At 55.3% G+C, this 24,037-nt stretch overlaps 1 protein-coding gene across 1 annotated transcript; it reads left to right on the top strand.

The window, feature by feature from the left end:
• The first annotated feature begins 5,612 nt into the window (after positions 1 to 5,612).
• Positions 5,613 to 23,673, top strand: KCNG1 (potassium voltage-gated channel modifier subfamily G member 1). Its single transcript, XM_045980287.1, has 3 exons — positions 5,613 to 5,836; positions 16,926 to 17,743; positions 21,891 to 23,673. Exons 2-3 carry the CDS (start codon positions 16,952 to 16,954, stop codon positions 22,659 to 22,661), a joined length of 1,563 nt encoding a protein of 520 aa, XP_045836243.1. The 5' UTR covers positions 5,613 to 5,836; positions 16,926 to 16,951; the 3' UTR covers positions 22,662 to 23,673.
• Positions 23,674 to 24,037: the final 364 nt, after the last annotated feature.

Here is a 24,037-nt window from a genome sequence, read left to right as displayed (position 1 = left end):
AGCAATCAGAGCTTCGCGTCTCCTGGATGCATGATCCGGAGCTAAAAGTTACCAACCTGGGTCCCGGTTCCCTTGCTCTCAAATGGGGGAAACAATAGTACTGCTCGCAGAGGGCGAGAAATACACGTAGAAATCTGAGCACGGGAGGCTCTCCATAAGTTAATTTCAATTTTTAAGTGTATTGTTTTATATTCACACTAAATATAGCTCTACATGTCCAGATAAAGCAAAATAGTACCAGCCAGGTTCAAACACCCACGTGAGTTCACTGATCCCAAGAATCTATGGACTCATGGATTCAGAGCGAGCACCTGACTTTCCCTCCCCGCCATCTACCCAGCAAACCTTCAGCAGTCATGGCCAGATTCCCTCTAAGCCTTGCTAAGCATCTGCCAGGACAGAACGCTCTTGTGAACTGTCTCTCCTCTTAAAGAAAAAAGCTGAAAGCAGGGGTTAAAAGCTCAAAGGAGCCCCTGTTAGACATTAAGGAGTAGTGAGGACTGTGGCAAACCAAAGAACCCAAGCTCCATCTAAAGGAAAAATTGCAACCAGCTCCAGCCAATTTTTTCCAGGGAGGAATATAAGGTTCAGAGTTGGCACATCTTCTGTGTTTTCAAGGCATGCCAGAAATCCAGACTTTTATGTGAGATCTCCCGATTTATAAATATTGGCACATAATTCGTTATTTTTTAAAAACATGGAAGTCCTAGTAAGGTATATCTGTTTGCATCCTGGGAGCTGGGGGGACAGATCCCTCCCAGCCGTTACTGAGTACCAGACAAGTAGCCTTCCCCTGCAAAAATCACAACACCTGGGTGTACTAAAGCAACAAGAAACTCTAGGCCCATCATTAAGATCCAGGCAGAGCACCCATTAGTTGATAAAGGGTTTGGACAAGAGCGAGGGAGAGTCCCCCGAGGGCTGCTGGGGCAGTGGAGGAAAGCCAAAGAAAGAGGTGGGTTTTGAGACGGGGTTTGAGGGCTGTCAGGACTAGGAAAAACTAAGCAATGAACCACAATCCAGAGTTGGGATTCAGGGACAAGGGGAGCTAGAAGACACCAGAAGCTCTAGCTCAGAGCTCAAGTGTGGATCCAAAATGTAACCGTTCAGCACTCCCTCCAGGAGAAGCTATTAGGAAGGCAGTCATCCGCTGCGCTGGGCTGATGGCGTTTAGAGGTAGCACTGAGGACACAGGGTCCTCCCAGGAGAGAGGACAGCGCCGAGTTCTCTCGTGTGGCCTGAAGTGGGCGGGGAGTCCTCTAACTCAAGCGGATTGCTCACAACACACGGATCTGCCTCTGTGTGGTCTCCCTCACTAGAATGTAAGCTCGCCTAGGGCTGGAAATGTCTTTTGTTTCCCGAGTGCATGCTCGGAGCTCGGCTTATAGAAGGGTCTTAATGAATGTATGTCGCATGATCCAGTGAATGAAACCAAGGAACAAAAAGTAAAACATCAGGAATAGGGTGTAGGATCACACTTCCAAAACAGACATTTGCCCCCAGGCCAGGGAAAATGACCAAGAACCTCAGTGCTCATTGTTGACAGCAGCCATGAAGATTTGCTGTATGCAGAGAGGAACGGCTCGCTTGGGGTTCCCACAAAAGGACAGTGGCATCCCATAATGACCAGAGTTCAGCAAAGCCCTCAGAAGCACACAATGTACGATCCATCAGAGCTCTCCTGAGTGTCCTGGATGGTTCTGGAACTAAAGTCAGGTACAGCCCCTTCCTTGGAGAGATGGTACAGCTGAGAGGCTCAGGGTGCCACAGAGGGGACTTGTATCCATTCACACACCTCGTCTAGTAGCACAACCTGAACCAGAACCCAGCTCTCCTGACTGCCAGTCCCAAGCACCCCGGACTAGTCACCCAGCTGGGGGCCACTCACTTGGGGTACAGAATTTAAGAGGGCTCTAAAAAAGCCCAGCAATCAAGATAAATAATATCTTGATACAGTACTTTTTTTTTTTATTATTCATTTGACAGAGAGAGAGATCACAAGTAGAGAGGTAGGCAGAGAGAGAGAGAGAAGCAGGCTCCCTGCGGAGCAGAGAGCCCGATGCGGGACTCGATCCCAGGACCCTGAGATCATGACCTGAGCCGAAGGCAGCGGCTGAATCCACTGAGCCACCCAGACGCCCCGATACAGTACTTTTTTACATCAAAATTCAGCAAAACAAATCCATGATGAACAAAATACTAACTATAAAAATAAAGTCTTGAATACAGCCGCACCCTTGCGCTCCCAAACTCACCCTCCGCGCCCTGATCCGGGCCGGGAGTCCCAACGGGACAACTGAGACCGGGACAAACGGTTACCTGGAAAACTGGGGGCAGATCACTCCAGGCACGAGGATAGAGCTTGCTTGGGGTGTCTGAGGCACACAAAAGCAGAGTGCCTAGAGCAGAATGACAGGAAGTGGCCGAGGTGGCCCGTGAAGGCCCTGCACCCTGCCCCACCCCCACTCCCCAGCAGCACTCTTCCCACTGGGTGTGCATCCCGCAGACATCCAGGCAAGTCCCCTGCCAGGAGAGCCAGGGGAGAAAGATCCCACCTGTCACCCGCTCTCCAGACTCCTGTCCTGTTGCCAGTTGTCTTGCAAATCGAAGCCCTCCCATCTCAAGGGGTGGGGGGATGGGTAATAGAAATTTTGGACAGCTCTGGCTAACCCTTCCTGCCACGGAAAAACAGCCTGGAGCTTTATGACTTACTGACAGTTGGTTAAGAATGGGAAGGAAACCATATGCTTAAGCCACTGACAGTAACTCCCTTTTAAGGTATTTCTTGGGGCCAAGAAGGCCCCAGACTCCTGCCCCTGTCCTGACAGCAGCTTTCTGCCCATGACGGGCTTGGGCTTCTAGGTCAGACAGGCCTGGATTCAGATCCAGCTCTGCATTGACTGTGTGGCCCTAGACAGTCCGCCAGCTCACGCTTCCGGGGACCCGGTGGTTGCACAAATGACATGATGTGGGCTGAGGGGCCAACGGGCTGAGGCGAAGGGGTGTCCCCAGCCCAGCAGCAGCTCGCCACTCACTTGAAGGATGTCAGCCAGATCTCCCAGTATTTCACAAGAAAAAATATCATGTGAAATCTCCCGATTTTTAAAGGCTGGCAACTAATTCACAATTAAAAAAAAAAAAAATTAATCCCGCAGAGCCAAAGAAAACGGGTCTTCAAGCCAGAGCCAGAACCCATTTTGTGCCTCTGATGCCTACAAACAGCCCGGCAACCTGCCTGGCCCCTAGTAGGTAGTCAGCGAGCATCGATGGTTCATCTTTCCAGAAAAACCTTCCCTGGCATCATCAACGTGCCTTTCCACACAACAGCTTGGGAAGGAATGCTTCTTAGGAGGGAAAGGAAGATATGAAGAGAAGAGCTGAAAATCTGGAAGGCTCTAAAGGGAGGGAGGAACTGCAAAGAGGGAATTCCTTAAAAGGATTTAAAAGGATTTTATTGGACATAGTTTAGCACAAGTCAGGGATAAGATCAGGCAGTAATGTAACTCCTGGGCACAGCAAGTGAGTCTGTGTCGGGGGGTGAATTGGGGGGTGTGGGAAGAAAGGACTGTCCCTACTGATGGTCTTCGTCCAGTGATTTGGAGTCTTCTGTCCACAGGTCACCCTAACACTCTACTCAAGCACATAGTGTTCTGATAGGCCCAACCCCAAGGGACAGTACCCCTCTCCCAGGGGTGCTCATAAGTTCCAGCTGACCCTACACCCCCACTGGATCTCATAGATCATGCAGGGTTTGAAATCAGACCCAGCTGGGATAAGCTTCAAGTCTTCAACATCAGTGGTTCTCAAAGTCCAGACTAGGAGCATCAGAATGACCAGAGAACTTACTAGAAGGGTCCCACCCCAAACCACTGAGTCAGAAATCAGGCGGGGGTGGGGAGTAGCACTTCTGTCTTCGTCCTGCGCTCCCCAACAAGTCCTATGTGCCCCTGGGATGATCCAACCTACCCTCAAAGGATTGTCCTGAGTGTTCCTCCTTCAATAATTTCAGAAACCTGGTCTGTCTGTGCCTGGCAGTGTGGAAGATGCTGGAAAGATAGCACATAGATGGAGCTTCATGTCCAGTCGGGAGACGGACAATAAGCAAGGGGGAAAAAAAGAAAAGACATAAATGCCCATTTTCAGAGAGGAGAGGAAGACAGGGACCTAAGCCACCGCAGAGGGCTTGTTTCTCAAAGTGTACTCCGGGGACCACCTGACCGCCAAAGAACAAACAGATAGGAAGACCTCTCCTACACACCCTCCGCAGCACCTCTCTCTGCTGTCCCCACCGTCCCTCAAAGATGCGTCCCTCTCCTTCCTGCTGCAGGGTCATTGCCTTTGCCATTCCATCCCCCTGGAAAGCTCTCTTACCAGATCCTCCTTGTTCACGGCTGTGTAAATGTTCCCTCCTCAGCGGTCTACCGAAAATGGTCTCTCCCCTCACTCTCTACCCACCCCACCCTGCTCTGGCTTCTTCCTTGCCCCCCTCACAGGCTGCAGTCGTGCTTGTCAGCGGTTTTCCTGATTCAGCCAGAACGTGAGTTCTTGGGGACAAGTCCTTGTCTGTCGTGGTCATCTCCGCGGCCCCAGGAAGCCACCATTTGCTGAACGGACACTCGAATCCTATTTCTCTTGAGTCCCAGAAAGCGAGGGCATGCACCTGCAGAGGCTGCTCCCCACCCTAAGTGGGAGGTCTCAGGCCCCGCCCACAGTGGGGTTTCTTCACCGCCTTTCTGGGTTCTCCCACCGCCGCGGGAAAAGGCGGTAGAGACTTCAAGGGAAAGAGGGAAAGAGGGTGCGGGGCAAAGGACCCTAAGAGGCCAGCCCTGCAGTGACTCTGGATGGAGGAAGCCGTCCAACCCGACCCCCAGCAAAAGCGCAATTCCTTCCAATTTCGAAGCGAGCCATCGCTGCCGACAGGCTGCCCGAGCACCAAGGGGTGCTGGACCCCGGGACCCCAAGCCCGGGTGTGAGTGCCCCGCGTCGGCCAGGCGTGCAGGCGGCCTGGCCACGGGGACCAGGAGGGAAAGACGCCTGACGGGGCAGGTGCCGTCCCAAAGAAGTTGACGCTGCCAGGCGCTTGCAGCCCCTGGGCCGCAGTGGCACGAGGACCCCGCGGGAACAGCACACGACAGGCTGCGGCGGCATGTGGCCCCCAGAAGGCTGAAGGGCGCGCGGCCCCGGGGCCGCGGAACGTGGGGACTTCGCGTGGCACGTGTAGACCCGGGGCCGTGACGCGAGGGGTGCAGAGCCATTGGGGCCCCGGAGCGCGGGGCGGGGGTGGGGGGACGCACGTGATGAGGCGCGCGACCTGGGGCGGGGGGGGGGGAGGGCGCGCGGTCGGCTCCCGGACAGCGAGCGCAGGGGAGCGCCGGGGTGGGCAGCGGGCGGCCAGGCGGCCCCGGGCGTGCGGTCCGGGCCGGAGCGCTGCCCACCCGGGCGCGAGACCCGCCGGAACCGGCAGCAGGGCGAGGCCCGCGCGGCGCTCTCCGCCGCGCGCCCACTCTCCCCGCCCCGCGCGCAGTCCCCTCCCTCCGTCCCGCCTCCTGCCCCGTCCCGCCTCCTGCCCCGTCCCTCCCTCGGCGGCTGCGGCGCGGCGCTCCCGGCGCACTCGGAGCCCGGCGGGGACCGGGACGCGGAGGCGGGGTGGCCGAGGGTCCGAGTGCGGGAGCTGAGCCGGGCCCGGGGGCCGAAGTTTGCCCGCGGCTCCGGGAGGCGGCCCGGGCGGCTCCCAGCCCCTGCTCGCGCCCTCGCCCGGAACCCGCCGGCCGCCCGTGGGGACGGCAGCCGCGGCCGGGCCAACTCCGCCGCGGGGACGCCGTGACGGGAACTTGAGGTGGGAACTTTGCGCGCGGCGGCCTCCCCGAGCGCCGCCGATCGGCCCCCCGCGCCTGCACGCTCGGGCTCGGGACCTGGGGGCTGCACGTGGCCCTGAACCCTCGGCTCCCCTGCAGGGGCACCGAAAGCCGCGGGGCGGGGAGGCGGGGGCGACCGGGGACCCGGGAGCGGCTGCGGGCGGCGGCGTGGGGCGCGCTCGCCGCCGTCACGGTGCGGGTCCGGCTTCAGTTTTTTCTGAGCCATCTCCGGGGTGCGAAGTGCTGGACGTGCTCCGCCGAGGTGACGGGGCGGGGGGCGCCTCCTGGTTGTGGCAGAGGTTTCTGAATCCCGGGGGGGGGGGGAGCGGGGGGGGGGGAGGAGGGAGTGTTGGGGGGAGGTGGAAGAGGGGGCGCCCACCTCTGGCTTATTCACTCCATCCTCGGGCACAGAAGAGCATCTCCACCAGCGGGCTTTATTCATTTACTCATTCATTCATTTACTCAGCTAGCTTTTATGGAGCGCCCACTGTGTGCTAGGCGCTGGGGATTCCAAGGCAGCTGTGTTCACTGGAGGCTCCAGCATCTCCTGGGAAAAGTGGGTGGCCGCCTCCTCAGCTTCAGGGGCTCCATACCCGGGAGGGGCTCACAGCCTGGATGGACCAGAGTGTTTGGGTAAGGAAGGAAAAGAGAGAAGTTCTTTCATTCATGGATTGGACAAAGAGGGGTTGAGCACCCACTATGCACAGTTCACTGTGCCAAGGGCCCGACATGCATTATTTCATTCATTTAGGGAGCAGTTACTAAGGCGTTGAGCTGGGACGAGAACACTGAAGCAGAGGGATGGGATGGGAGGGAAGCATCTTGCAGCTTAGAGAGGAGTAGGGATCAAGCCCAAGCCCTTGCCTTGAGGAGGTCCGGGGCTGCCGGGTGGGGTGGCTGACTGCGGCAGCAGTGCATATGCAGAAGCAGAATGGCCTTTCCTCCGTTCATGGAATGCAGTCCTTCCCAAAGAGAGCGGGACAGCTGGACTAGGTTCTCGGATAGGACAAAAATGTCTTCAAAAAGCTCCTTAGGGGAGGCTGATCGTGGAGAGGCGGTGTTGAGAAATACTGAGCTAACCCGACCGATGAATGCAGGCTCCCACCGAGAAGGGTTTATTAAAGTTGTCTGTTCAGCAGGCATTTTCTGAAGCACTTACAGGGTGCCAGGCACAAAGTCATCCAGAGGATGACAGACAGACGCCGACATCTCTGTCGCTGGTACCTTGAGATAAGGACAGGGGGAGGTGCCATTAGGGAACAGGAATTGCTCTGATTCATTTTGGGGTGGGGGGTTCCTGCCTCAATGAATCTGACCAGAGGTTTATTCACTAGGGTATGTCTGATAGCCCACACATGACTGCAGTCAGAGTCCCTGTGGGGATGCAAGTCTCCAAAGGAAGTCTGGCCTGCTGGGGCCCAGGGACGCTGTGGGCCATGTGACCAGGGCCCTTTGTCTTTCTTGAGTGGATTTCTTGGGTTCTCCCAGACCTGAGCTTGGCCCTGGTGTCTTCTGTCTTGGACCTCTGCAGAGGCCCCTGCTGAGTGGGGAGTGAAGAAAGGTGTGTCCAAAAGACAGGCTAGGATGACCCCTGGGGACGGACCTTATGGGTCATTCCCTAACACAGCCCATTCCAGTGGAAAAATGTCTGTCACACGACACGCTCCAAACCCGTGGGGAGCTGAGAGTGGGCTGGAAACCAGGCAGCCTTGATCCCTGTCCCAAAGTTTAAGAACCCAGGCTGGGGGCACCCTGGAGCCTGATCAGGACAGATGTGGGAGCCCAGCTCCAGTCCCACTGCCTCTCAGAATTCTCTGCATTGGACACACAGCGGGACCCCTGCAAGAGGCTCGCCAGATGCCCCCGGGGAACGTGAGAGCAGAGAAATGTGTCCTGGATGCAGGACATAAACACTCCAACCAGAATGAAGGAATTAATCCCCCGCACCCCGAAAAAGCGTCCTGACTAGACTGTCCTTTCTCCACCTCCCTTTTCTGAATACATCAGCACTTCTGGTGGCCAAAGACATGGGGGTCTGGGAATCCACTCTTGGTTGATTTGTTAAACCCAGAAATGGAGTCTCTGGGTGGGAAATGGTGGCCACATAGAATGAACGAGAAGGGGTAGGCAGTGTAATCTAGCGGCAAAGCACTCAAATCACTGTGGGCCGTTTTGATGACATAGACAGTATGTGGTTAACAAAATCGGGCCACAAAGGAATGTGACACAGACAGGACCTGCATTTGGCCTCAGATTTGTCCCTGCTCTCTGGTGACTTTGCCTCACACCTGCATCTCCCCAGGCAGGCAAGTACAGCTAGGCTCTCCCTCCTTCCTCACCAGGCCGCCACAGCTTACCACACATGCTGCAGCCTTAATGCTTTCTGAGAGCTGGAGGGACTGAGAACGCAGGTGTCCCCCTCCTGCTGCACAGGGTCCTCGCTGCTTCCCCCCGGGCTGGTTCCTCCACTGATGCCTGCGCTCCCAAGTTTCCCCGCTGCAAGGAGGCAAATAGAAAAGGACCCTTGGCTCCCACCCCAAAACACCTCCCTGTCCAAGGCAAATGTGCATTTGCTGTTATTTTGCCAGAAGCAGAACAAGGAGGCTCCAGAGGCCACTTGGTCTTTTTATGGAGACTCTGGTACATTTCTGGGGTGGGGGGGGCAAGTGGCGATGGAGGAAAAAGCCCGGCTCCCAGCAGCTACATCACTATCTCCAGCATCTTCCGCCCCAGCTCTCGAAGCAGGGCTGAGGTCCTTCCGGCGCGGTTGCATGGTGATGAGGATGGACAGCAGGTAGCTAGGCAAGACAGATTCCCCATGCGGGTGCCGCATCTTGAGGCGGTCCAGCACGCTGGGCCCCGGGCCAGCCTACTGGCTGGATCCATTTTGATTAACGTTTTAATTGGGAATTAATGCAGCATGACCCGCCTCTGAGTCAGCCCACCCGGAGCCCTAACCCTGATAGATGAAGCCACACTGGCAGGAGAAGGGCATCGTGGGGAGCTCTCAGAGTGAGGGTATGGCACAGGCTGAGATTCATGATGGGAGAGGAAGAAACCAAAGCCCGAGTTGCTCAGGAGAGAAACGCTTTTCTTTTAGAAAGTTGCCTTTGAGCTTGTGTTCATTCCCGCCTGCCACAATATTTCCTCCAAGTTAGTGGCTTAAAGGAGCACAAATTTAGCATCTTACAGAATAGGGGATCAAGAGTCCAAAATGGGACTCCCTGCCCTAAAATCAAGGGGTCGGCAGGGTTATGCTCCTCCTGGGGGAGAATCCATTTCTCTGCCCTTTCCAGCTTCTGGAACCTGCCCGCACCCTTGGCTCCTGGCCCCACATCCCTCTGACCGCTGCTTCCACCATCCCATCTGCTTCTCCAACCCTGACCCTCCTGCCTCCCTCTTAAAGGGAGCTTGTGACTACATGCACCCCTCCCCGATAATCCAGGATTATCAAAATAGTCATATTTTATTAGTCTCCCCAGCAAAATCTCTTCTGCCACATAAGGTCACATTCTCAGGGTCTGAGGATTAGGACATAGACCTTTTGGGGGGGCCATTATTCTGCCTACCACAGGGGCATGCCTCATGAACTTATGTTACAGGTGGGGAAACAGACTCAGCTGAGGGGGTGACTTGACATCAGTACCAATGTGAGAGGAGAGCCAGCACCAAAGCTCTGCTCTGGAAAGTGTTTTCCACTTTACATGCCTTCTTTTTTTTTTTTTTTTTATTTATTTGACAGCGAGAGACAGGAGATCACAAGTAGGCAGAGAGGCAGGCAGAGAGAGAGAGAGGGAAGCAGGCTCCCCGCGGAGCAGAGAGCCCGATGTGGGACTCGATCCCAGGACCCTGAGATCATGACCTGAGCCGAAGGCAGCGGCTTAACCCACTGAGCCACCCAGGCGCCCTACATGCCTTCTTTAAGAAAGGAAATGTGAGGGGAGGTGCCGAGCTTGCTACCCAGAAGCCATTCGAGCAAACACAGAGCCCTAACATGTGCAGACACAGCTCCAGGTGCTCGCAGAAATTGTGATGATGACTCCAGTGTGTAGCTGAGAACACACAGGCACAGAGAGGTGAAGTCGTTTTTGCAAGGGTGCACAGCTAGGAAGTAGGGAAGGAGGTGCGGGCCCAGAGGCCACACCCTCACCTCCAGCAGTGTTTACGGCACCAGGAGAGCTCTGGAGAGGACAGCGCAGAAGAGCTCTCTGCCCGGAAGCCAAAATGGCAACTCAGAATTTGACAACTCAGGGGTTTTGTTGATATCTTGCCCTGCGGTGTGCAAATACACACTAGCAATCAATGTGTTTCCTCCAGCCTGTTTCTCCCCATCACAAAAGATTTTCCAGAAGCTCGTCCATAGACACAGAGAAGAGAGATCCAGTCCCTAGGTTGCGGCAGGAGGTAGAGACCTCCCCCTTCCCCTGGGAGCCAGTCATCCAGGGAGATGATCAGATGCAGAGGTCAGAGAGTCCTACAGGCATAGACTGGTTCTGGCTTTGTCACTTCTATCAGCAGGGTCCTGAGTTTTTATTTAGCAAAGCCTCGATTTCTTCATCTATAAAATGGGGGTGATCGTGGTCATGCCTGAAAGGCTCACTGGATGAAGGCTCTTAGCACAGCGCAGCACTTAGTATGCAACTAAGCGTGGCTGTGGTTGTCTTCATTACAGCACGGTGAGGGAGCATCCCCCCTCCCACTCTCAGAAGAGGGACAGAGAGCTGCGTCCCCAGGGAGGGGCACAGGGCAGGAAGAACAGAGTCAAGAGAGACCCATGGTTTGTTAAAAACACCAGGAGGTATTTTAGCAGTTCGGATCAGTGCACACCAGTTTATGGAACCCGCTCATGACCTTGACGGGAGGTGGCGATGGGGTTCAACGATCAGGCGACAGTTCTAACCCCTGCAGCAACCCTCCATTCACCAGAGCCTCACAGGAGCACTGTGAGCTGGTCGTGCTTCTCCTTTAGGGAGAAAAGAGGCCCAGAGAGGGCCGGCCACTCAGTGGGTGCAGATGGCTGTCTCAGGCCACAAGGTCATTAGCAGGAGCAGCTGCGGTGGCCAGACCAGCCTGACCTGGACCTTCGTCCCATCCCGCTCTCCCCTCCCACCCCACCCCCAGGTCTAGCCCCTCCATTCGCAGCAGATGCTGACCACACAACGGCCTCTGCCGCCCAGAACTCCTTACGGTTTCAGGGACCGTTAATCTTGGAAACGAGTACTCAGCCCTCCGGCAGAGCTCGGGCACATCATCTTTCCCCCAAGAGGAAGGAAAAGAATTGCATGGGGAGTTTCGGCAGTTCCGTGGGCTCCCAAAGGGGAATTTGGTCAAGGCAGCCCCAAGGCGGAAGGAAGAATTTTCTCTTAGAGCGGAAGGGTTTCTCCATCTCCAGTGAAGTTCCCCACGATTGGGACCCACAGAGCTTTCCAGAACCCCCAAAGGGTGGAGAAGTTGGTCAGGGGGTTCCCCACCAAAGTCCAGGGTTGCTCTTGCAGCCCCTGGCCCTGCAGGGGGTGTGGGCTACGGGTATTCAAGGCGCACTCTCTTTTTGTCCGTCTTGAACTTGAGCGTGCACGAGCATCCGTAAGGGAGCCTGGCAAAAATGCCAGTTCCCGGGCACCCCCCACACTCCGGGACTCCGACTACGAAGGTCTAGGGATGGTCTTCCGAATCTGTGTCTCCCCTGAGCACTCGGGCAGTTTAGAGCCTGGTGGCTTGGTTGGTTTCCCACTCTTCATTTTTCTTTACCTGGATTAAACCCCGGGGTTGTGTTAACCACACTCTTCACTTCATGCTGCTGTTCCTCACTGGCCTGTGCCAGGCTGTTTTATTCATTGTTCCCTCGCTCCACTCCCCCCCCACCCCGCTTCTCCCCTTCCCCTGTCCTGCCAGCCACCCTCTCCATGGTTGATATGCATCCTTCCTTGTGCTTGAGTCTCTGTCAAATTCGTAATGTGTGTGTGTGTGTTCATTTACATAAATAGCATGGTTCTATAAACTTCTGTTTCTTTTGCACTTGGCATCATGCTTTCAAGATCTAAATGTGTTGCTAAACCTACATCTCGTTCAATGCTTCTAATTCCACAGCGACGTATAGGAGTCCACCATCTGCGTCTACCACGACTCACTTGTCCGTCTCGCCCCACCCCCATCCCTCACCTGCCCACCCCCGCCCCGGCCCCAGGATGGACACCAGGGGACCCCAGGCAACACAGGACCGGCATTCTTGTACTTGGGTCCTCTCCTGGATCTGAGTCCCCAGAAGCAGACCTCGAGTCAAGGTTCTGCGTACAAATGATATATTATTGTGTCCCACACCCCCTGTGGTCCCAGGTCTGAGGAACACACCCAGGACTGGGATTGCTGGCTCATACAGCAGCAACGCCCTTGCACCGGGCAGTGCTTCCTCCAGCAGGGAGCTCTGGGGCTCGGACCAATGCCAGGTTCCAATCCCACTGGATCAGGTCAAGAAAGGAGTCACCCTCGGCAGGTGGAGAGAAAGATGACAGACCTCCCTCGTGGTTAAAAATACAGCAGGTGTGTGCTGAGGGTCCACTGTGTGTCAGGCATTAGGCCAAGCACATAACCCAGGTCATCTGCCTTGGTCTTCACCATGACACAGGGAGGTAGGAGCTTTTCATATCCCCATTTTACAGATGAGGACAGTGAGTCTCAGAGGTAAGACATGACTTATCCAAAGTCAGAGTGACTGGCCTTGAATCCAGGTCTCCGGGTTTCAAAGCACGTGGGCTCTTCTGCTTCCCGGCTTAGAGCAGTCAACAAGCTGTCCACTAAGCTGGAGTAGGACCTGCTTTTTCTGAATCTCCCCAACGTTGCTATCCTAACTGAGCACCTGAAAACAGCACAACCTCCTTACCTCACATTTTGGGAGACAGAAGTCTCAAATGGGCCTTGCAGGGCTAAGATAAAGGGATCCACAGGCTGCGTTCCTTTCTGGAGAGTCCAGGAATCAGGCCTTGCCTTTTCCAGCTTCTAGAGGCTGCCCGCTGTCGTCGGCCTGTGGCCGCTTCCATCTTCAAAGCCAGCGGTGGCCGGCCACGTCTTCCTCACACCACATGGCATCCAAAACGCTTTCCTGCCTCTCTGTTCCATCTTTTAAGGACCCTTATGATGGCTTGGGCCCCCAGAGAACCCAGGATCATCTTCCCATCTGAAAGGCAAGCTGACTGGCAACCTTAATTCCTCCTCGCATGTAATCTAACCAATTCACAGGTTCCAGGGACTCGGATCAGGGCATCTTGGTGGGGCACAGCACTCCTTCAACACGTCCCCCCAGTGGGATCTACCTTCACTAGCCAGGCCCGGTGTGGAGTACAACTTCCACAAAGAAGTGGGTGCTGAGTGCTGGGTGCTGGGCACTGGGAGCGCTTCAGTCTCTGGGTTCTGCCATTTCTCTGCTAGCCTGGCCTTCCTGCCCTCTGCAGCTCAGCCAGGTCAAAAACTACCAGCTGAAACTACCACCACACACACACACACACACACACACACACACACACACACTCATCAAGACAGCTTTGGTGTGGTCGGACTCTGTCCATCCATCCATCCATCCATCCATCCATCCATCCACGCAAACCACGCTCATCCCTACTCTCTCTCCCTGATTTGCCCATCCGCCCTCCGGTCCACCATCCCACAGCCAGCAAATGCTGCCTCTACACGAGGCTCACCAAAACGCCACCTAGTGTCTCCTCCGTGAACGGCACCCCTGGAATCCATTCTCTCCCCCTCGCCACACTCCCCTCCCACAGCAAGTCTTAGCAGCAATTCCTCCAAAGTCCATCTGGAATGCAACCAATTCTCAGTACCGCTTCAAGCCTTAGCTGACTCCAAGAATGACTACAGAGAATTCCAGCCTGTTTTGCCCAGCCCACCCATAGTCTACTCTTGAGGACCGCCCCCCACCCAACCCAACCATGGAGACTAAACCCCAGCCCCTTGTCATGGCCCACTAGGCTCTGTTCCATCCGGTGTCTGCTAACTTTCCCCCACTCAGCTTCTCCCATCTTCCCCTCACTCACTGCATCCAGCCACTCGGCCTTCTCTTGGCTTGACCACTCAAGCCCACCCCCAGGTCAAGGAGCAAGCTCTTCCCATTCCTCAGCCTTAGACACCCTTCTTCAGGTCCTCATAGGGCTGGCTCGTTCCCATCCAATCTCAGCCCCAATGTTGTCTCCTCCGAGAAGCCCTCCCAGACCACTCCAGCTCCTCTTGCTGTCATGTTCTTGCTCTGTTTCCTGAAATGATCTGTGTACTTACTTAGAGATCACCTCCACCACTGGAATGTCCACCCCCGGAGGACAAGGGCTGGGTCAGTCTTGGTCTCTGCTGTGCCTGTAGATCTGGCCCAGACCCAACACGTGGCAAGTGTTGAATGACAGCTCAGGACTCCTTGTCATCTTCAGTATCACAGCCCCTTTCTCAAAGGGCTTTCTCTTCCCGAGCGTCCATAGACCCTCAGAGACAAAATCACTAAAATCCATCATGCACTAGGACTGACAGACCCAACACTGTAGAGAAATGTTAAAAGACCAAACTTCTCATTGAGGGTATTGGGCTGGGTGAAAAGTGATGTTGTTTTCCAGAAGCAGGGCTTTGGGACCTGTTTGATTTTTGAACTTCGCCTGAGACTCTAGAGTCTAGCATGCAGAGCCATCCCCCCCCTACACACACCCATCACACTGGGTGTCCCCAAGACCCAAGGCCAAGGAGAAGTATGCCCATTCCCCATCTAACAAATCCCAGCACCTGGCATCCTGTGTGCAAGCAGCCTGTGCAACGCGGGTTTTCTCCTTCTCCATGCTAAACGGTATGCTGGGACAGGATAACTTTGCACACAGGAGATGCTGAGGCTTTGACTCACAACTGATAAGGGTCATGACAGAAAGAAATGAGGGATCGCTAATTGGGGGAGCTTTGTGCCAGAGGGAGAGCTGGGAGCTCAAAAGAAGACATTCTGTCTGTAAGAGGTGATTACAGCTGAGGGAGTTTCACAAGGGCTCTTCCAGGCTTACAGGACCACAGGAAGGTTCCCTTCCCTCTGTCACCGTTCTTGCCAAACAGAATGTCACTTTTCCTCTTGTCTCTGGTGGCAAAGATAAAGCAGCCGAACTGAAAAGCGGCACCACTCATGTGAAGTGCCTAAAAGGGATTATTCTCGCTCCTCCAAGGGATTCTGGCAGGCTGCGCCCGAGGAGACGGGTTCCAATTTTAGGTGCAGTTAAGAAACATACTCAACACTCTAAAATCAGATCATTTTCATTTCAAGCGCAGGTGTACCTAGTTTTCTAGAACCCAATCTGTGAAACCGTAGCTTTCCCCAGAGATAAATGAGTGGAGGCATGATTTGCTTTATGTACAAGAATTTCTGTTAGGAAAGATCGTGTTTCGATGGACCCCACCCACCCTGGCTCCTGTTGAATACTTTCTTACCCATACGGGTGTGTGTGTGTGCACACGCGCACACATGTGTGTCCTCATGCATTTTCCCTGCACGTGTCCATGGCACAGATCAACACTCAGGTATTGGAAATGGAATTGATAGTCTTTGCTGGTACCACTTGCTTCCATGGGGGACTGGGCTGGGGGAAGGGATGATGAATTTTTAAAAAGTAGAGTATTAGAATCTTACTGCCTTTCTATGGATCAGCTTCATTCTGGAGAGCTCAGTGGCTATAATCTGGGGGTCTCAAACTCAGATGCCTACAGGGGCCAGGAGTGGAACATCCAAGAGTGAAGGAGAGTGGGTATTGGGAAAACAACTGGGAAGGGGTGGGGATTGTGGCAGATTTCGTGCATGCCCTGCCTACGGGGAGACAGTCAGTCCTCAGCTGGAATGTAGGCCACATGTTGCCTAATAGTCTGATTTTTCAAGAGAAACCGAGAATATACATTTTTACAGAAAATTCCTCAATTTTCAAAATCTCCTCCAAGCCAGGCAGAATATTTGTGAACCAAATTCAGTCTGCGAGCTATGAATGAAAAAGCAACGTCATTCTAGTGGCATGTACCCTTCATTAGCTTTGAGGGTTGGGAAGGAAGGAGCCCGTGTAAATGGGTATTTTGACCTCAGGTTTTCAGAAGTGTCTTCCTCGTGTTGGCCTCATTCAGCAACTCATTCAGCAGCTACTTCTTTGAGCTTTTACAGTGCTGGGCACAGAGATTCAGAGCTGAGCAGAGCCCGGTTCTTGCCCTACAGAGCAAGCAATCTCATACAGGAGTCGGGCTTGCATAGCTCTAGTAAGGATGATGATCCAGATACAGGGGTGGGAGGACTTGATTGAGATGGAAGAGCCAAGGAAGGCTTCCTAGAGGAGTGGGCAGGCCTGTCCAGCTCACCCCTGTAGCCTCAAGACGTTGGATGATATATGGGCAACTATGGCACTGTTGTGATAATTGTGCATTTCTCTGGACCCTGCCTCTTACTTACAGCCGATGATACCCGTTTTCTACGTACGGAAGCAGAACAAGGTGTCCCTTGAAGGTAAATACAAATAGTCATAATAGACAGCAAGGACCGAGTGCCTCCTGTGGGCCAGGCACTGTGTTAGTAAATGCTCTTAAGTACATCATTCATTCAATCTTCTCAACAATCCTACAAAGTAGGCGAAATGGTTGGACCCACTCTACAGACGAGGAAATTTAAGTAGATGTCCAGGCCATGGGGCTCCAGAGTCTGTGCTTGTAACCACAAGTGCTTGGAAGTCCAAGTTCAGGGTGCCGCTGGGGTTGGCTTCTGGTGAGGGCTCTCTTCCGGGCTTGTCGGTGACTGTCTTCTGTGTCCCCACTTGGTGGAGAGAAAGGGAGCTCTGGTGCTTCTTCCTCTTCCCATAAGGGCACTGATCCCACCCCTCATGGCCTCGGCTAAAACCTAAGCAACCTCCCCTCTGCCTGCCTAGACTGACCCACAGGGGTCAGGCCCTCCCCTGTTGGTTGGGAAGAGGAGAAGGCGGGGCACGGTTCTGTCCCCAACACCGACTGCGGCAGACTGGGCACCGTCAGCCCAGACTCATGCCTCACTGAGGGTCTCTCTTCCCTTCTCCACCCCAGGCGCGAGGGGGATGTGAAAGCCCAAAATGACCCTCCTACCGGGAGACAACTCTGATTACGACTACAGCGCCCTGAGCTGCGCCTCGGACGCCTCCTTCCACCCGGCCTTCTTCCCGCAGGGCCAGTCCCTCAAGGGCGTCTTCTACCGCCGGGCGCAGCGGCTGCGGCCCCGGCCCCGGCCCCGGCCCCAGGACGCGCCCCGCCAGCCGGGCCAGCCGGAGGACCGGCGGCGCCAGATCATCATCAACGTGGGCGGCATCAAGTACTCGCTGCCCTGGACCACCCTCGAGGAGTTCCCGCTGACGCGCCTGGGCCAGCTCAAGGCCTGCACCAACTTCGACGACATCCTCAACGTGTGCGATGACTACGACGTGACCTGCAACGAGTTCTTCTTCGACCGCCACCCGGGCGCCTTCGGCACCATCCTGACCTTCCTGCGGGCGGGCAAGCTGCGCCTGCTGCGCGAGATGTGCGCCCTGTCCTTCCAGGAGGAGCTGCTGTACTGGGGCATCGCCGAGGACCGCCTGGACGGCTGCTGCAAGCGCCGCTACCTGCAGAAGATCGAGGAGTTCGCCGACGTGGTGGAGCGCGACGACGACGACGAGCCGCTGTCCAGCGAGGACGCCGGCAGCGAGGGCCCAGCCCAGGGCGAGGGCCGCCTGGGCCGCTGCATGCGGAGACTGCGCGACATGGTGGAGAGGCCGCACTCGGGGCTGCCCGGCAAGGTGTTCGCCTGCCTCTCGGTGCTCTTTGTCACCGTCACGGCCATCAACCTGTCCATCAGCACGCTGCCCAGCCTGCGGGAGGAGGAGGAGCAGGTAAGAGCCACAGCTGCGTGCGGGGGAGGCTCCCTGCCGGGAGGGAGCGTCTCTGAGTCCAGGAGACAAAGCAATCTGCTGGACCCCTCTCTCCGAAAGTCCACCTCCTTCACGCCGGCGTGGTCACCTCCTCCAGGAGGCCTTCCCTGACTGCGCTGGCTGAGCAGCATCCCCAGCCCCTTCTGACGTCCCCCTTACACGTGTGTTGTCCACCTCCACCTTCAAACACTAGCTCTGTGCCTGTCCTGGTCTGTGTTGTGCCCCCAGGGTCTAGAACAGTGTGGAGCGTGGACAAGGCTCTCAGCCGCTCTGTGGAAGGAGCAGATGAGTGAGTCCGTGAGTGATGTGATGTTTATTGTGCCTGCCTCCGAGCCAAACGCAGACTACATCAAGAATATTTCACCCACATGAGCCCTATCTCAAGCTTCCTAATTCCCTTGTTTAAAAATATCCCAGATGTTTTCTGGGTCTTGCATATATTTTTTCTTGACAGCTGTGCGTGTGTGCTCAAATAGCAAACATCTCTGTGTTAAGCAAGAGGATGTAAAATGTTTACTCCATGGTCTGGCCGAGGTGTGAGCTCCATTCTCGGGGTGGGCTCAGCAGGCAGCTACCAGCAGCCAGGGGCTGGGCCATGGTTCTCTCTACAGCTTATATTCTCAGTGACTCCCAGCAACCCTGTCCAGGAGGCGTTCTCATACCCAGCTGGCAGATGAGAACAGTGAGGCAGGGCAGCATGCCCAGATGCAGGTCTGCCTGAGTCCAAGGTCTGTGTTCTAGAACACAGAAGTTCTAGACGTACTTTGTTCTAGAACAAAGAAGTACGGGTCCTACATGGTAGCCTGGACTTCAGACACCCCCACAAAAGTGTGTGGTATATGTGGCCCACACTGTGCTCCCTAAAAATTTCACTTGGTTGCCAACATTCAAAAGTAAAGCATCTTGCATTTAAAAAATTCAAACTCTCAGCTTCTCAAAGTGCATATGGTCAGGTCCCCTGGCCTGCTGTCCACACAGCAGCTCTGGGTGGAAGCTGAATCTGTGGGAAATGTGTGCTTCCCAGTTCGGCTTCCTAATATATGAGGCTTTTGGGCATTTAAGTTGGGAGCCTTTCCCCACATGGGGGTGGGGGGGGGCATGGCAGGTTCTAGAAGCAAGTGTTAAGACAGACCAAAACATTTAGACAAGTACAAATTATATAAGCAATGGAGAAATAGGTATGGCTGTATGAACTCAACACGAATATCGTGCCAGCCAGCATTTATTGAGCACCGGCTGTGTACCCTGCATGTGCTGAGCGCTTCACAGGAACTCTCTGATGGAACATCGGAACCTCTCACCAGGCGAGGGTTTTTGCACATACATATGTCGTGCAGGAGCAGGGGGCAATGGCTATTGCATTTATAACACATGGAGAGGGGATGGGTTTCTGACACTTTTTTATACACGGATTTTTAAAGTGAGTATTTAAAAAGTAACACTCAACCAGTGAAATTAATTTTTGATGAGAAGGGGGAGTGAAGAGGAGGGCGGAGCTAGAGCCCAGTGGCCTGAATTTGAATCCCACGTGTCCACTCTGGCTGCACATCTGTGGGCAAGTTACCTACCCTCTCTGTGCCTCAGTTTCCTCACATGGGCCAAGGGGGCTGCGCAGAGTCTCACCTCACGGTGTTATGAGGATTCAGTGAGTGATTCCCCGGGAAGTGTCTGGAATAATGGCCGGCCCTGGAGCGTGCGGGCAGTGCTAACCGTAAGGGGACGTGCACCCGCCAAAGAAAGAGAGCGAGGAAATGCTTGTCTTTTGAGACCTTCTGGAAGCACCTGCACACGGTATCAATTTTTTCTTGGCTCCAGCATCGGCAATCCTGACTCTATCAGGAAAATACTAATAAAGCTACTGTTTTAGTCACCTTCTGACACTTGCTTTTTTTTTTTTTTTTTTAAGGACACTTGGGCTTTTTCTTGATTCAGTGATAATGCTGTTCTTTGACTTCATTTTGGAGACCAGTGGGGTTCACCCTTTCACTTGCTCCTTGAGCACACGTTCGAGGACCCGCTGTGTTCAGGCATCTCCTGGCATGCAGGGGGACCAGAACAAGTTCCAGCTGCAAGGACTTCAGGTCCCATGGAGGAGGGTCAGTGACACCCCTGTGACCATAAGTGTGAGTCACAACCGAAGGGGGCTCTTATGAGAGGCCCGTCAGCTGTGTTGGGGATACTTGGAGGAGGCCCACTCCAGGAAGGCCTCCTGGAGGAGGAGGCTTCCGATCCCAGAGGGCTGAAACCTCATGGCCCACTGAGTGCTAGTTCATTTCTGCAGCCTCTGACTTATTCCTAGACAGAGCTGCTAGCACGCATCTTACAGAACCCAGCTGTGCCCAGGAATGACAGATGCCCCAGGCTGAAACCACGTGTGCCTTTCCACTCTGTCACAGGCCGCTTTGAGATTGAGATCCAAAGCCACTGGGGACGGCTCCCATCCAGTTCCATGGCAGACCAGAGGGACAAGCAGGCAACCCGCATGCCAAATGCAGCACACAGACATGTTTGAGTGGCCCACAGAGTGTTCTCTTTGTATTGATTTAAAACCCAGGAGATTTCATGCTAAAGTCCAGACTTCCAGGCTCTCTGAAAACTTCAGCGTGGCAGCAGCCTCTAGCCTGAATTGTCCTGGCACAGCCATCAGGAGGTACCTAGCAGGACAGCTGCGCTCTCTGGCTGCCCTCCACCCCACCTGGCCCAGCTCCCTCGGGTACCCTTTGCCCACCAGCCCTGAGTGGGCACTCCCAACTAAACGTCGGTCCCATGAGCTTCCATCCATCCCGGTGACAAACGCAAATTGGTCACTTGTCGCATGCGGGGCTGCTCCAGGCACTGGGGTCCTGAGAGCGAACAGCACACGAGCTGCCCCTCCCTGGGGGGCTCTGATCTGCTGGGGCAGAAGGGCAGGTGAGGCAGAAGGTGGAAACATAATAAACATGATACATGAGTAATTTATAAAGCATTTGAAGAGATGAGCCCTCTGAATAAACAGAGTAGGAAACGGAGAATCAGGGTGGAGGATAAAGGGAGAGGGGACTGGTAATGGAGGGGGTCATGAAAGGCCTCCCTGGGGAAGCCATACTGAAGCAGAGAGCAGGAGGAAGGGAAGGTAGAGCCATGTGGGTATCTGGGGGAAGAGGACCCCTGCAGGGGGAGCAGAAAGTCAAGGCCTGGCTTGGAGGTGAGGGGAGCCTGGGGGAGTGGGAATTGGCTGGAGAACACGAACAAGGCAGGCAAGGGGCTAGGAAGTGGGAGAGGTGGCAGCCAGGCCGTATGTGCTCTCGGAGGACCCAAGCGATCTCTCCCGAGCCATGGAGGGTGGCGAGCAGAGAAGGCACAGGATCTGATTCACGTTCTCAGCATCCCTCTGGCTATGGGCGCAGAATCAACCGTAGGGACCAGGGATCCCGGAAAGGAGGTGCCTGCTGCTGTCCAGGCAAGAGAGGATGGTGGCTGGACCAAGGTGAGGGCAGCAGACATAGGAGAAGTGGTTTGATTCTGGAATCATTTTAAAGGAACAACCAAGGTGATGTCCTGAGGACGATATGAGAGGTGTCAGAATGAGGCTGAGCATCCCATCCTGAGCAACTGGAAAGATGGGATTGCTAAGAAGGGAAAGCACTGGTGGGCGGGTGTGCAGGAGACACCGAGAACCAGAACAGGCTAAAGCTTAATTGTTTCCACCCCGAAAAAAGAAATAACTATGTGACATGACAAAGGTGTTAGCTTAAGGCGACAGTGGTAATCTTATTGCAATATGTAGATGTATCAAATCAACATGTGTACCTGAAACCAACACGATATCATATATCAATTACATCTCGGTAATAATTTTTTTTAAAAAACCAGCAGCCCGGGTTGGGGCATGATGAGTTTGAAACACCTATCAGACACCCTAGGAGTGACATCCAGGAGGCAGGAGGGTAGCAGGTGTGGGCGGGCGAGAGAGAGAAGAGGGGTCGTGGCAGGGGCCTCAAGCCCTTGGCCTGGCCACGCCCCCCTCCCCCAGGCACGCGAGCCTCACTAGGGCGAGGCCAAGACCAAGCACACCTGTCCGGCCGCTGGGACCACTGACCTCTGCCCCGACCTCCCCCCTCTCTCCCAGGGCCAGTGCTCGCAGATGTGCCACAATGTCTTCATCGTGGAGTCGGTGTGCGTGGGCTGGTTCTCCCTCGAGTTCCTCCTGCGGCTGATCCAGGCGCCCAGCAAGTTCGCCTTCCTGCGGAGCCCCCTGACGCTCATCGACATGGTGGCCATCCTGCCTTACTACATCACCCTGCTGGTGGACGGCGCGGCCGCGGGCCGCCGCAAGCCGGGCGCGGGCAACAGCTACCTGGACAAGGTGGGGCTGGTGCTGCGGGTGCTGCGGGCGCTGCGCATCCTGTACGTCATGCGGCTGGCGCGCCACTCCCTGGGGCTGCAGACGCTGGGCCTCACGGCGCGCCGCTGCACCCGCGAGTTCGGGCTCCTGCTGCTCTTCCTCTGCGTGGCCATCGCGCTCTTTGCGCCCCTCCTCTACGTCATCGAGAACGAGATGGCCGACAGCCCCGAGTTCACCAGCATCCCCGCCTGCTACTGGTGGGCCGTCATCACCATGACCACTGTGGGCTACGGGGACATGGTGCCCAGGAGCACGCCCGGCCAGGTGGTGGCGCTCAGCAGCATCCTCAGCGGCATCCTGCTCATGGCCTTCCCCGTGACCTCCATCTTCCACACCTTCTCGCGCTCCTACCTGGAGCTCAAGCAGGAGCAGGAGCGGGTGATGTTCCAGAGGGCCCAGTTCCTCATCAAGACCAAGTCGCAGCTGAGCACCATGTCCCACGACAGTGACATCTTGTTTGGAAGTGCCTCCTCCGACACCAGAGACAACAACTGAGCCCAGGGGACATGCCCCGTCGCCACCCCCACCGCCAGGAACCGCCCTCCCTGCCCCCTCCCCCCAGCTCTGCCTGCCCTCTGCGGCTTGAAGCTATCGCCGTGGCTCCCAGACGCCTTCAAAGGCACGTGCGGCTCGGAGCGCGGCCCCGGCATGGGGCCGGCTGGAACCACACCCCAAGAAGGAAGTCCACAACAGCCACAGAGGGGCCCCCACCGCTCCGCCTCCACAAGTGAAGCCGTAGCGGGTCTAGAGCCCGCACACAACTGTGTTGCCCCCCACCCCCGCCCCGCCCCATGTCGGTTCCCCCCAAAAAGGAGATGACTTTGTTCTATCTACCATGTAAATAACATGCCCAGCAAAGACTTGCTTTGTGGGTCCACCCGGAGAAAAAAGGACAAATGACAACAGGAACGTGTGTGTTGAGTGTGGATCGTGTGCAATTAAAGAAAACGATGAAAAAGAGAAAATGCCTTCTGTGGGGCTCCAAAGAAAGGAAGCTGTTTGCCAGCAAAGTCAGCCCCCGTGGGTACTGGGACCACAACTGGCCTGTTTGCTTGGATCGTTCAGGCCTGGTGGGGCTCAGTGGGGTTAGAGAACAGGGAGAGAACAGACACCTTTGGGGAAATTGTCAGTAAACACCGCATTCCCTTTCTGCTTTTCTTGGATTCCTCCCACCTCCTGGTCTCTCTTCCTCCCTCTTTCCTTCCCTTCTATCCTCTGTTTGCTTCTTTGGTGCTTTAGGGTTCTCAGACTTTTCGCCCAAGGCACCCCAGTGGTTCAGTGGACACCAAGGGGCCTGTCCACATTGCCAACTACAGGGGTGAAATCACTTCATTTTATCTTTTAAAAATACCGTGGATTTTCTTCTCTACTCCACATTCATTTTAACATTCTTTAAAAAGAAAAAAACATGCTTTAAATCACCTCCCTGGATGTAAATCTAACTCTGGAGTGGGGTTGATGCTTTGGGAAGGTGGGTCATGGGCCCCCGGGCAGTCTGAGAGCCACTGTCTGGGGCCCCCTAAGGCCTCCCCGTGCCCTCCAGAAGCCTCCCGAGCACCCTCCCAGCACCCTCCCGGCTGGGATCTGCTCCTGATGCACGTTAGAGAGGGCCCATACCCCCCTCACCCCCAACCCCCGCCAGCCCACAGATTTACTCAGCCCAAGGGCTCCAGAGCCTTTCAGTCCTAGGACAAGGAGGCGGCTTCACCCACAGCCTGGCTTCACCCTCATGGGTACAGCAACATGGCTTTCTTCATCCCAAACCTGCTGCTGCCTCGGCCGTGACCCCTCCCTTGGGCCGGCAGCAGGAAGCACACTCTGACACAGATCTGACCATCTGACCTGGTGGTCTGCGTCCACCAGGGGCCGCC

Source organism: Meles meles, chromosome 16 (genome assembly GCF_922984935.1).
Source record: "Meles meles chromosome 16, mMelMel3.1 paternal haplotype, whole genome shotgun sequence".
NCBI classification, from domain to species: domain Eukaryota; kingdom Metazoa; phylum Chordata; class Mammalia; order Carnivora; family Mustelidae; genus Meles; species Meles meles.
The sequence above is the reverse complement of the archived record's forward strand: the minus strand, read 5'-3'. Positions and strand labels throughout refer to the sequence as shown.

Bases quoted from the DNA above. Each gene is read 5' to 3' on its own strand.
- KCNG1 (XM_045980287.1), top strand. From the start codon at position 16,952: ATGACCCTCCTACCGGGAGACAACTCTGATTACGACTACAGCGCCCTG. The intron at 17,744-21,890 runs GTAAGAGCCACA...CCTCTCTCCCAG, and splicing joins TGCGGGAGGAGGAGGAGCAG to GGCCAGTGCTCGCAGATGTG.